This window comes from Choloepus didactylus, chromosome 8 (assembly GCF_015220235.1).
Source record: "Choloepus didactylus isolate mChoDid1 chromosome 8, mChoDid1.pri, whole genome shotgun sequence".
Taxonomy (NCBI): domain Eukaryota; kingdom Metazoa; phylum Chordata; class Mammalia; order Pilosa; family Megalonychidae; genus Choloepus; species Choloepus didactylus.
This window is the reverse complement of record NC_051314.1, coordinates 79,329,551-79,342,846: the sequence shown is the minus strand read 5'-3', so window position 1 is coordinate 79,342,846 and position 13,296 is coordinate 79,329,551. Positions and strand designations below refer to the sequence as shown.

The following is a 13,296-nucleotide window of genomic DNA, read 5'->3' as shown; positions in this document are numbered from 1 at the left end:
TAACTAGTAAGCTAGATATTTAACAAATATATGGCAAATTAAATGGCAAATTACATGCAGCATATTAAATTTACAGAATGCATTTTCATCTAAATCATGGCTTTGGAAACTGATGTGCCTTCAGGATATGACACATAAAATTTGGATTAAAAATTTGAAGCAAGTAAATTTACTGCTTGGATTTTTTTTTTTTTTTTTTTTTAACAAAGAAGGGTAGAACATAAGGTTGGTAGTGAGCTATAAAACTTATTTGAAAGAATCTCATGTATGAGACAAATGATGAGCTCCTTAAACAGAATCAGAACAAAATATGAATTTGTTTTCAGTTTTCACTGTAAGGTTGTAATTTGTATCATATTTTTAAAATCATTTTTTTGAAAAATTCACAATCTTTTGTACAACATCCCTGAAGCCTTCTTTGACCTGCTGATTCCTTAGAGTGTAAATGAATGGGTTTAGTAAAGGGGCAACTGAGGTATAGAGCAAAGCTACCCCTTTGGACACAGTCACTCTTTCTGTTGCAGATGGTTTAATATAAATGAAGATACAGCTATCATAAGTCAAGGAGACAACAATCACATGGGAAGTACATGTGGAAAAAGCTTTGGTCCTTTGTTGTGCAGAGGGGAATTTCAGAATAGTCTTAATGATGTAAGTGTAAGAGAGAATCACCAACACCAAAGTCACCACAAGTGTCACCACAGCTAAGATAAAAGCCATCAATTCTAGAACATGTGTATCTGTGCAGGATACCTGCAGGATAGAAATTTCACACACAAAGTGATCAATGGCTCTGGAAGTACAGAAATCCAATTTGAGTCCCATGACCATTGTGGGGAAATGTGATTAGGAATCCAGTTACCCAAGAGCTGAGTACAAATTGGTAGCAAACTTTGCTGTTCATGATGATTGGGTAATGCAGCGTTTTGCAGATGGCCACATAGCGGTCATAGGACATGGCAGCCAGAAGGTAAAATTCTGTGACTCCCAGTAAAAGGACAAAAAATAATTGAGCTGCACAATTATTATAAGAAATGGTTTTTTCTCTAGTCACAATGGTCATCAGGAATCTGGGAATACACACTATTGTGAATATGATTTCCAAAAAAGAGAAATTTCGGAGGAAGAAATACATAGGAGTCTTGAGACGGGGATCCAACAGGGTGAGAAGTATAATCAGTAAATTTCCCATCAGTCTCAATGTGTAGTTGAGAAAGAGAAACAAGAAAATCACAATTTGTAGGTGTGGGTCATCTGTCAGACCTACCAGAATGAACTGCTTTTCCACTGATTTGTTCTTCATTTCTCTTTTGTGACCCTTATCAAATCTATATTGAAAAAGGAGAAGAAAATGATAAATATCCATACACAACCACACACACACACACACACACATGCACAAATATATTTACCTAAAACGTAGAAAGATATATATTCTCAAACATACCCATTTTCAAATGATTTCTCCAGTTTGAAATTGCAGGTGACATAAATACATGCCATTAGCCAATGGAAAATCCCTTCCAAATCCTTACTTCTCCTTATAATGGTCCTCTTAACTTTTCCACAGAACCTGATTTCTTTTTTCAATATGCATTTTAACAAATCATTTCCAAGTGAACATTATTCTGCATATTAGAAGCATATTAATTATTTCAAATACATTTTCTATGTATGTTTAGAGAAAGTTGACTTTAATAAATTTTATTTTTACCTATAAACATTTAGAGTTTCATTTTTGTTACTTTGTTCAGAATTAATCTCAATAGTTTCTCCATTTATAATATACCTAGACATCTGTATGTTTTTCATTGCAACCCACTCCTCTAAATCTATTTCTTTATATACAAGTTGCTAATTTATTTTAATTCACAATAAAAACTTTTTTAAACTTTCATAGCAATTATTTTTCTATATGCATATATTCATGTACATAATGTGTTTGCTTATTGTTATTCATTTATTTAATAAGTGCCTTTAAAACTTATTACAATGTGATCTTTTTCAAGAAACATTCTAAATCAAAATAACTAAAGAATATAACTAACCAATTAAAATCAAACAAAATCAAAGAAAAATGTTCTATTTTACCTGTTCTCTTTTTTTTTTTTATCAGATTCAGGTTACTTTAATGCCAGTTTCCATTATTATTATTATAGCTGTGTAAGCAGCACTAATTTGATTTGTCTTCTTAGGATGATTGTTAGATCAATTTTTCAAAACCAAGGTTTAGGGTGGTATTATATTTCTTGTTCTGGCCAATGACTGAAACACTTCTGAGCTTCATAACTAGTTAAAAATCCTAATTTCAATAGTTTTTAAATGTTCTCATCACTGAGAGTTACCATAACTATTACCAATTTTCTTGATTGACAATATGCAAATAGACAGCTCTTTTCCAGGATATAGGACAAATAATACAAAGCAAAACATGACAGAAACAAACAAGCAAATATTTTTTAATACAATATATTTTATCTACTTTCAATTAACTATTTTGAAATGTATTCCTATGAGTGTCTACATAATTTTGGCACTTTTCATTTCCTCTATATTCTTTGTAAGATTACTGAATATCCAAGAAATAATGCTAATTTTTATCCTTTCCACATATTTGAATTCTCTACTCTATACCTCATGTTTCCCTATCCCGCTGTTATGGTGGACATGCCAATCTTATTTTTTATATGTGTTATCTGCAGAATTTTGAATGAAATAGATAATTAAAGATACTTTCTGAAAAATCCAGTAATCTCATCTTTATTCTTTTGCATTTCCCTTGTTGATGTTTCTAACATGTACTTGTATTTTTTTCTCATTTAGAACAAAAAGCAATAAGATTTTATATGATTAATGTGATTTTAAAGCAGATATTAGTGAACAGTTTTAATATTTTAATATTTTTCATAACTACTAAAGAGTTGCAGACATCAGAAGCAAGTTGTCATAAGCTTTTATTGTATAAATATGTAAATATATATCTCAACCCTTGTTATCTCAAGACTTCCAATTTTGTTCTACTCCTGACCTGAAAAGGAGACTTCTAGGAGTTGGTCAACCAATTTCTGTTACCATATGGTTGTAACAGTCTGCCCTAGAGTGATATTATCTCAGTTCCAGAGAAAATTTGCTTACTATTTTATCCACATCAGTAAATTGAATGCAGCAACTAGTTTATAAACAGTATCTGAGAAAATGAAACATAAATGCAGTAATATATGAATAAAATACATGGTAACACCTACTAATACATCACTTAAAATTATGAAACATGAAAAGTCAGTAGTCAAATTAGAACTCCCTCGATTTGAATTCCTGGTATTCTGCCTTAAAATCCGATTTTGAAATAACATTAAAATTATAGTTGACTTACCTTCTTGCTATCTATTGTATAGAGTCTTCCCCATTTTCTGCATGGAAGAGATGTGTACTAACATAATTGGTGGTGTTATTCACTTGTAAGATGAAACTTTATTATTACCATAGGGGTATTTGTTAGCAATGATTTTTATGGGAAGAGGCAATGTGTTTGTATAGTGCTTCTGTATAGAAAAAAGACCGCTAATTGTTTGATTCCACTTATATATGTAAATGTGTATATATATATTTAGTGCAATTTTATTGAGATATATTCACATATCATGCAATCATCCAAAGTGTACAGTTGTTCACAGTATCATCATACAGTTGTGCATTCATCAACACAAACAATTTTTGAATATTTTCATTACTCCAAAAAATAAAAACAGGAATAAATATAAAAATAAAAGTAAAGAAGAACATCCCAAATATCCCATACCCTTCCTCCAGAACTATTTTCATTTAATTTTTGTCCCCATTTTTCTATTTATCTCTCCATACACTGGATAAAGGGAGTATGAGCCACATGGTTTTCATAATCACATGGTTACACCATATAAGCTATATAGTTATATATATGTAATTATATATATTTATAGTTATATAGTTATTATGTCATCTTCAAGAATCAAGGATACTGGACTACTGTAACCTCCAGAATGACCTCTCGACTCCATTTGGAAAGCTTCAGCCACTGAAACTTTATCTTACTTCATTTTTCTTCCCCTTTTTGGTCCAGAAGTCTTTCTCAATCTTAAATGCCAGGTCCAGGCTCATCCCCAGGAGTGATGTTCCATGTTGCCAGGGAGAGTTACATCCCAGGAAGAGTCATGTCCCGCATATGGGGGAAGGCAGTAATCCACCTACTGAATTGGCTTAGACAGAGAGGCTACATTTGAGCAATGAAACAGGTTCTCTGAGGGTGACACTTGGGCACCATTATAAGTAGGCTTAGCTTCTCCTTTGCAGTAACAAGTTTCCTAAGGGCAAGCTCCAAGAACGAGGGCTTGGCCTACTAAACTGGTAGTTACCAATGCTTGTGAGAATATCAGGAATTCCCCAGGTGGGGAAGTTTAATATTTTCACATTTTCCCCCAGTCCCTCAAGGGAGCTTTGCAAATACTTTTTATTCTCTGCCCAAATTACACTGGGATGTATCAGGGCTTCATGCTAACCTGTACAAACCAACCAGATCTCACACCCTATTCAAGGTTCCATGTAATTATGGTGTTAGAGTAAACTGACCATTCAAGTTAACTTATATAGCATGCTACAGAAAATATAGATTTTGCACAAAATAAACATCTCTTCCTTTGGTCTAACACAGAAGTTGAAGTTTTAAAACACAGTCAGTACCATCCTTTACCCTTTAGTCTGATTTATCTTAGACCTAAACAAGTCCATTACATTCATACCTCTAATGAAGTCTGATCTCTTTTCCAGCTTCTTTAACAGTTGCTATAACAGGTAATGCTGACATTCATAGCTGCTGAACTCAGGCTCTGAGTTTCAGGTATCACACTGATACCCAAAGTACCAGGGACAGACCAGGTTATACACCAACTCAGCATCTCAGAGTTTAGAAATAACAATTACAACTCAGGAATAGATGTGACTACTGTAGGACCCTACAATTTAGGAAAATTTACAGTAACCTTCCCCTGATATCATATGCTCTCAGATCCAATTCTCAGAGTTTGCACATAATAGTACATATTAGTGAGGAGTTATAATGTTTGTCTTTTCATTTCTGGCTTATTTCACTCAATATACTGTACTCAAGTTCCATTCACCTAGTTGCATATGTCACGATTTCATTCCTTCTTGCTGCCCCTCAATATTCTATTGTATGTATACACCACAGATCACCATTCCATTTATCAGTACTTTTACCTTTAGGCCACCTCCATCCATTGAAAATTCATGAATATTGCCACCATAAACGCCAGAGTGCAAGTGTCCATTCATGTCCCTGCTCTCAATTCTTCCAAGTATATACCCAGTAAAAGGGTTGCAAGACCATATGGCAACCCCATTCTTAGCTTCTTTTGGAACCACCACTCTGCCCTCCAGATGGGCAGCACCATTCTAATTCCTCACCCACAGTGAATAGTTACATCCCTCTCACCATATTTTCTCCAGCCCTTGTATCCCTCTGCTTATTTTTAATCAGTTTTATTTCCATACCATATAATCCATCCTAAATGAACAATCCATGATTCCAGTATAATCACATAGTTATGCATTCACCACCATAATGTATATGACAGCACTTCCATTTCTTACACAAAGAGGAAGAGGAGAAAAAATAATGAAAAAAAAATGATAGAAGAAAAACTGAAAATAAAATACAATACAATGAAAATGTGAGATAACAACACCAAGAATCCCATACCCCTCACTTATATGCCCCTAATATAGACAGTTAGCTTTTGCATATTGTCTTTGCAATATTTGCATATTACAATGTTACTGTTAACTGTAGACTCTAGTTTGCATTGATTTTATTTTCTCTTTTATCCTATACCATCCAGTTTTCAGCACCTTGTAAAATTGATGTTTATTTGTTCTCCCTCATATAAAAGCATTCTTATATTAGTATACTTAATCACCATTTTTGACCACTCTAGGTTTCACTAAAGTTACACAGTCTTTATCCTCTATCTTTCTTTCTGGTATCATACATGCCCCAGCCTTCCTCTTTCACTGGTACTCACACTCATCTTTGTTCAGAGTACTTACAATATTGTGCTACCATCACACAGTATTGTGCTATCCATTTCCGGATCTATACAATCAATCCTGTTGAATATTCTATACTCCTTCAGCTCAAATACCCAATCTCTACCCTTTTTTTTTGTCCTATAACCTGTGTTCTCAACTTGAACTCTCAAGGTTCAGTCATTAATTTTAGTTCATGCTAGTGAGACCATACAGTATTTCTCCTTTTGTTTCTGGCTATTTTCACTCCACATGATGTTTACTGTCTACCATTTTGTGTTTTGAATGTCATATATCATATCTTATTTTATTTTCCTTTTTTTCTCTCTATTTTTACCCTTACTGGTAGTCTTCATTTCTACAATCTTCTCCAAACCCCTCTTTCCTGTCTTTTCCTATCTGCCTCTAGCGATCCCTTTAGTTTTTTCTTGTAGAGCTGGTATCTTTTTCACAAATACTCTCAGTGTCTGTTTGTCCAAAAATATTTTAAACTCTCTCTGATTTTTGAAGGACAGTTTTGCCAAATATAGAATTCTTAGTTGGCAATTTATCTCTTTCAGTATGCTGAATATATCGTGCCACTTCCTTCTGACCTCTATAGTTTCCACTGAGAAATCTGTACATAGTCTTATTGAGCTTCCCTTGTATGTGATGGCTCATCTTTCTCATGCTGCTTTCAGAATTCTCTGTCTTTGACATTCGCTAACCTGATTTTAAGTGTCTTGGAGTAGGTCTATTCTGTTTGGGGCATGCTGTACTTCCTGGATTTGTAATTTAATGTCTTTCATAAGAGATGGGAAATTTTCAGTGATTATTTCCTCCTTTATTCTCTCTGCTCCTTTTTCCTTCTCTTCTCCTGGTTCACCCGTGACTCACATATTCATGCACATGTTGTCTTTCAATTCTCTGAGACACTGTTCATATTTTCCCATTTTTTTGCCCTATCTCTTCTTTTGTGTGGAGGATTTCAGATGTCTTGCCCTCTTGTTCATGAATCCTTTCTTCAGCCTCTTCAAGCCTGCTGTTGTGTGTCTTCATTGTATTTTTCTTCTCTTCTAGTGTGCCTTTCATTCCCTTAAGTTCTGCCAATTGTTTTTTTAAACTTTCAAGTTCTTTCATAAATTCACCTGATATCTTCTTTATATCCTTCAACTCTTTTGCCATATGTCACCTCAACTCATTGACTTGAGTTTTGAGTTTATTTAGCATATTTATTTTAACACCTTTAATTATTTGTTTCCACTCCTGCATCTCATTTGAAGTGTAAATTTGCCCTTTGACTGGGTCATATCTTCATCACATATTTCTTAATGTGACTTGTAATTTTTTGTTGTCTAACCATCTGGTTTCCACTAGCTTGTCATGCCAGTGGGGGAGAGGCACCAGCCATGCAGGGGCTACACTTACAGTTCTATTCTAAGATCTCAGCCATTCCGCTCATTTCGGAGTGGTGTACAATGTCCAGACTATTTACTAGTTTCTCCTGATTATTTACTAGTTGCTCTAGAAGACTGACTAAATTTCACACCTCCCTACATTGCCATCTTGCCCTGCTTCCTCACTTATATATTTCTGGGGGAAAAAAACTGAACTTTGGGAACTGAAATTTTATCAGCTGTTCCAGGGTTGAAGGCAAAGAGAAGGGGTTGACTACAAAATGTGATGAGGGAACACTTTAGGGTGATGACAAAACATTTTATATCTTGATTTTTTTGCCAAAGCTCATACATTATATACTCTTAAAGAATAAATTTTATTGTACTTAAATACACCTCAATAATCTCTCCATCAAAATTATTTGGATGCAATTTGTCTCTTTTGAGTAGGCTGTTGATAAGATTATTTATATATGCACTGGACATGCATTAGCCACAAGTCACAAGTAGCTAAATAAATTTAAATAAATAATTAAAATTAAATAATCAGTTCCTTATTTGCAGTAGCCTCATTTCAAGTGCTCAGCTACTTCTTGTGGGCAGTGGCTACATTATTGGACAAGACAGTTATTTCCTTCCCTACAGAAAGTTCCACTGAGCAGCACTGATTTGATACATGATTTTAGCTTTTGCCATTTCTAATATTTACATTAATAATGCAAATGTTCTCCAAACACAGCTTTAGCAAGCATCTCATAATTTTGATATGCTACATTTTTATTATCACATAGTTCAATTTTTTTCTAATGTCTTATGTGACTCTTTATTTGATTAATTGTCTACTTAGAAACATATTGCTGAATTTCTAACCATTTAGTAACTTTCTACTTATTTTGCTGTTATTACTTACTGCTTAATTACATTGTTGTTAAAGAACATAGTCAGTAAGTATTTAATCCTGTGGAGTTTGTTTGAAGTTACCTTATTCTCAGTTTTTGGTCAATTTTGTAAATATTCCATGTGAACTTGACACCAATGGGCATTTTCAATTTGGGGGTAGCAGCCTTCTTTATTTTTTTAGGATTTCAATTTTCCTAATTGCATTTTCAAATATGTCAATTTGTTCCTCTGCTGGTTTTTTAATACTTTATTTTAAATTTCAGTAAATTATACATAATGAAAAAAATTATTTTAACCATTTTATTTGGGCACTTCTTTGATATTAAAACAGTGACAATACTGTGCAACTTTCACCATTATCTATTTCTAGACTATTTTCATCATCCCAAACCAAAACTCATACTCATTTAGCAATGATTCCCCACCCACCCTCCTCACACCCCTGGTAGCCATAATTCTTCTCTCTGTCTCTAAGAATTTGCTTATTCTAAGTATTTCATATAAGAGAAGTCATAAGATATTTGCCCTTTTGCATCTGGGTTATTTCACTCAACATCATGCTCTCAAGATTTATTCATGCTGTAGCATGTGCCAGCACTTCATTCCTTTTGATGATTAAATAATATTCTATTGCATGTGTATACCAAATTTTTTTTATCCATTCATCTGTTGAAGGATGCTTGGGTTTCTTCCTTTGGCTATTATGAGCAAGGCTGTGATGGACACTTGTTTACAAACATCTGTCTGGGTTCCTGCTTACCACTGCTTTGGGTATATATCTAGGAGTTGAATTGCTGGGTTATATGGTAATTCCATGATTAACTCTCTGAGGAACCACAAACTGTTTTCCACAGTGGCTGTACCATTCTATACTCACATCTACAAATTACGAGTTTCCTGTTTCTCTGCAACTTCTCCAATACTTGTTATTTTCAGTTGTTATAATAATCATCTTAGTGTGTATGAAATAATAATATCTCATTGTGCTTTAAAGTTGTAATTGTCTAATGGGTAATTATATCAAGCATATTTTCATATACTGTTGGACATTTGAATATCTTCAATGGGGGAATATCTATTCAAATCCTTGGTCCATTTTTTATTTGGGTAGTTTTTCCTTTGGTAGTTGAGTTGTAGGTGTTTATATACCATATATTAAGCTCTTATTAGATACATAGTTTGAAATTATTTTCTCTCACCCTGTAGGTTGTGTTTCACTTTGGAAGGAAGGACTTACTTACACCATTTGTTTTCTGTATGTCTTTTATATTTTATGTTCCTGAATTACTCAATTACTGCCTTTTTAATTTTCTTTCTTTTTTTCAATTACTAATTTGACTTCCTTTTCTCTCTGTTTCCTAGTTATTTTCTTAGTGGTTTCCCTTATAATTACAATTAACATATTAAATGAGTAACAATCTAGTTTGCTAGTTCCAATGTAGATTCAGTAGTATGAAACTCCACTCCTGTATATCTCCATCCCTCTCCCTTTATATTATTATTGTCTTAGTTTAAATCATTATACATTCTATGCACATTAACATAAATTTTAAATATTATTTTAAACATTTGTCTGTAAATTTGTTTGGGGAGAAATAGCTATTACAGATCAAATATAAAATAATGGAGGATTTTCTGTTTACCTATGTAGCCACATTTACAAATGCTCTTTATTTTGTCTTACAGCTTCAAGTTACTTTCTAGTAAACTTTTATTTCCACTGAAAAGATTCCCTTTAGCATTTCCTCTGGGGAAGTTCTTCTGATAAAGAATTCTTTTAGCTTTTGTTTATCTGTAAGTATCTTAATTTATCCTTCATTTTTGAAAAATAATTTTGCCAAATACAGAAACCTGGGCTGCAGTACCCTCTGCTGCTTGCCATAGGGTTGGGGGGCTGGGTAATAATAGCACTGACATTTCCTGCAATTCATTAGCCTCTTCCTCCATCTCTTCTCTAGATGCTGCACACTATTCCAGTAGACCCAGGAATTTCAAAATAGTTGATTCTGACAATTCCTGTCAAATCAATGGCTGATTTCATGAAGGGACTGATTCCCAGAGCTTTGTAATCTACCATCTTCCCAGAATCTTCTCTTTCTTCTTCTTTTTGTCAGAGAGTTACAAATAAACAAGCTTAAATTGAATCTTTGGAAAGACTAATAAATTTTGTAACAATTTAGGAAGAATGATCAAGGGAAAAGAAAATAAAGAAGGCCAACTAACTAACAACAGAAATGAAAGTGGGGCAAAACTACAGATTCTCCTTATATTGAAATAATAGTATTATATTATTGAAAAATAATATATTATATGAAAATAGATTATATTCATATATTATATTATGAAATATATATTAAATATATTATGAATATATGAACCATAATATATTCATGTTACATGAGAATTGTAGTGTCAACACATTTTAAAAGAAATTTAAAATTTTCGATGAAACAAATATAGTGAATAGAACAATTTGCAAAGAATTGAGTAGAAGTGAAAATTGGAAATGTCCCATATTTATTAAACAAATGCATTATTCTCATGTTTGAAATTCATTATAAATATTCACATAAGTTGTAAATCATAAACATGCCAATTTGTACTTTCTTTTGCTTCTTCATTCCCATGTTATATGTTTGTAGTTCATTTTGCATACCAGAAAAGCTTTGGCTTCTCAGCAGTTATTTTCATAACAGAGATGCAGATTCCACAAGAACAGAACATTTGAGTCTAATAGATTTGTATTCAAAATAAACAGGGTCAAGGTTTTCTACATTAATCAGTGTATCAGGTAACATTTTTACAATTATCATTAATTTATTTTAAACATTATAAATTAAAATTAAAATACACTAAATTTTGAAGAGGATATCTAGCCTTCCAGTTTTTTTCTTTTGCTTATTTGGAAGAAAATCTATATTCCTAAGATACTAATTTGCTTTGGTGAAAAATAAACTTTGCCTGGTTTATGTATAACTATCTGGGTAGCAGGTATACCCCAAAAGAAATTTCCTCTAATTTTGTGGAAACAACTCTGTTCCCTAACTTTTCATAGTCATGATATTTGTTAATTTTCACAAAATCTATTAAATAGTTGAAAAAATAAAACTAATAAATACAACCAAATTTCTCAAAAAGAATATTGAGAATCCTATATCCAATCTCACATCTGTATTACTTAAAAGTAAAGTAATAGCCAAATTAATTATTCATTTCAGTATTCATTTTCTAGTTTCCTATAAGGAGATAGAAAGAGTTTTGTTCTACTAGGGAATTGTTTTTAGTTTTTTATGAGATAATAGTTGTATAATGCTTAGCACTTAGCAGTAGCCATTACACAGTAGAATTTATTTTTTCACTTTATTTATCAGACAATTTTCTAAGGAATATAAAGATAAGGAAATAAACTTGGAAAATGAAACAAAACAATTTGATGCTATGAATGAGTACATTGTTCTAAAATATTGTGATTCCCATAGGTAATGTCCAAAAGAATTTAAATTTCACATCTTCCCATGATCCTAATCACCAAATTAATCAATTTCCTATTAGCACACTAATTAGTATAAGTAGTGTGAATATTGAGGATAATACAGCTGCTAAAGATAAGTTAGGGGTGAAGTAGTATATTTGAAAGTTGTTCAAATGACTATAGTAGGCAGATAATTGCCCCTGATATCAGGGTCCTATCCTTGGAAATGGCAAATGTTACCATATTTGGAAAAAATATGTATTTGCAGATGTGATTAAATTAAGGATCTTGACAAGAAGTGATTATCCTGGATAATCTAGCTGGACCCCAAATGCACTTATAGGTGTCCTTATAAAACAGAGACAAAAGGAGACTTGACACAGAATTGGCAAAGGCAATGTGACGATGCAGGAAGAGATTGAATGATGCAACCAAAAGCCAAGGAATGCCAGCATCCATGAGAAGCTAGATGAGCCAAGTAGTGGATTCTCCTCTAAAGCCTCTAGAAGGAGTGCGACATGCACTGATTCCTTGGTGTTGGCTCATAAAAAAATGATTTCAGACTTCTCACTTCCTGAATTATAAGAGAATTAATTTCTGTTGTTTCAAGTCACCCAGTTAGTGATAAGTTGTTATAGCAGGCACAGGAAAATAACACCCAGACACAGGAAAGCAATGACAATATATACATATTTATAGTGTTAGTAATATCCAGCCTTAACAAAATAAGGAAAGAGAAGTGCATTTTACTTCCTAAAATATGGTAGTCAGATGTCTTTGTTCCATATACAAAAAGCCTAAAGGTGCTGAAAGAATTTTTTTTTTTAAATTGTAGATGAATGGCTGTGCAGATGGACAACAAAGAGAAATCAGTAATATGTAGAAAGATAGAAAGTGCCAATTAGTCCTGGCACAAATTACTGCAAGGAATTATATGAAACAAGTGTTGGCCAAGGTATGAGACTTTACTGGGCCTCATAAAATAGCAAAACGCAGCAAAATTGTTGTGCCAAACATAGTGGTTGGATGTGTTTCATAAAGGTAATATTAAGCTGGTACAGGGAAAAGTTATTTTCCTCAAAGGCCTAATAAAGATATAAAAATCTGCACCAAAGAAAAATTTGCAGACAGTGGCTTTCTTTTACCTTAGATGTGGCTAGAAAAAAAATCTTCCCTAATTCCACAATTAGACATATTTGGAAGTAGATTCCATACTTCTCATGTAATTTAAACACCAACAATTCAAAATTTATTTTACAGAGGCCAGTGATTAGAACTCAGCTACTCAGCCACTGAAAATGCCAATCCTCTTTAATAGTACTCAAATATACACACGGATCAACTTCTCTAAAGAAGTGATCTCATGATACTATATCTTGTGATACATGGATGACAGGTAACCACTAGTAATAACAAGTGGAATGTATAAACTGATGAGTAGTCATTAAAATTGCAAAAGTCATAATT

At 32.9% G+C, this 13,296-nt stretch overlaps 1 protein-coding gene across 1 annotated transcript; it reads right to left on the bottom strand.

Annotated features, from left to right (window-relative positions):
* Window positions 1-366: 366 nt before the first annotated feature.
* Window positions 367-1,306, bottom strand: LOC119542381 (olfactory receptor 6C6-like). Its single transcript, XM_037847090.1, is given in 2 exon segments — window positions 367-840; window positions 842-1,306. Coding segments are annotated over 2 exon segments (936 nt in total). The 5' UTR covers window positions 1,304-1,306.
* Window positions 1,307-13,296: the final 11,990 nt, after the last annotated feature.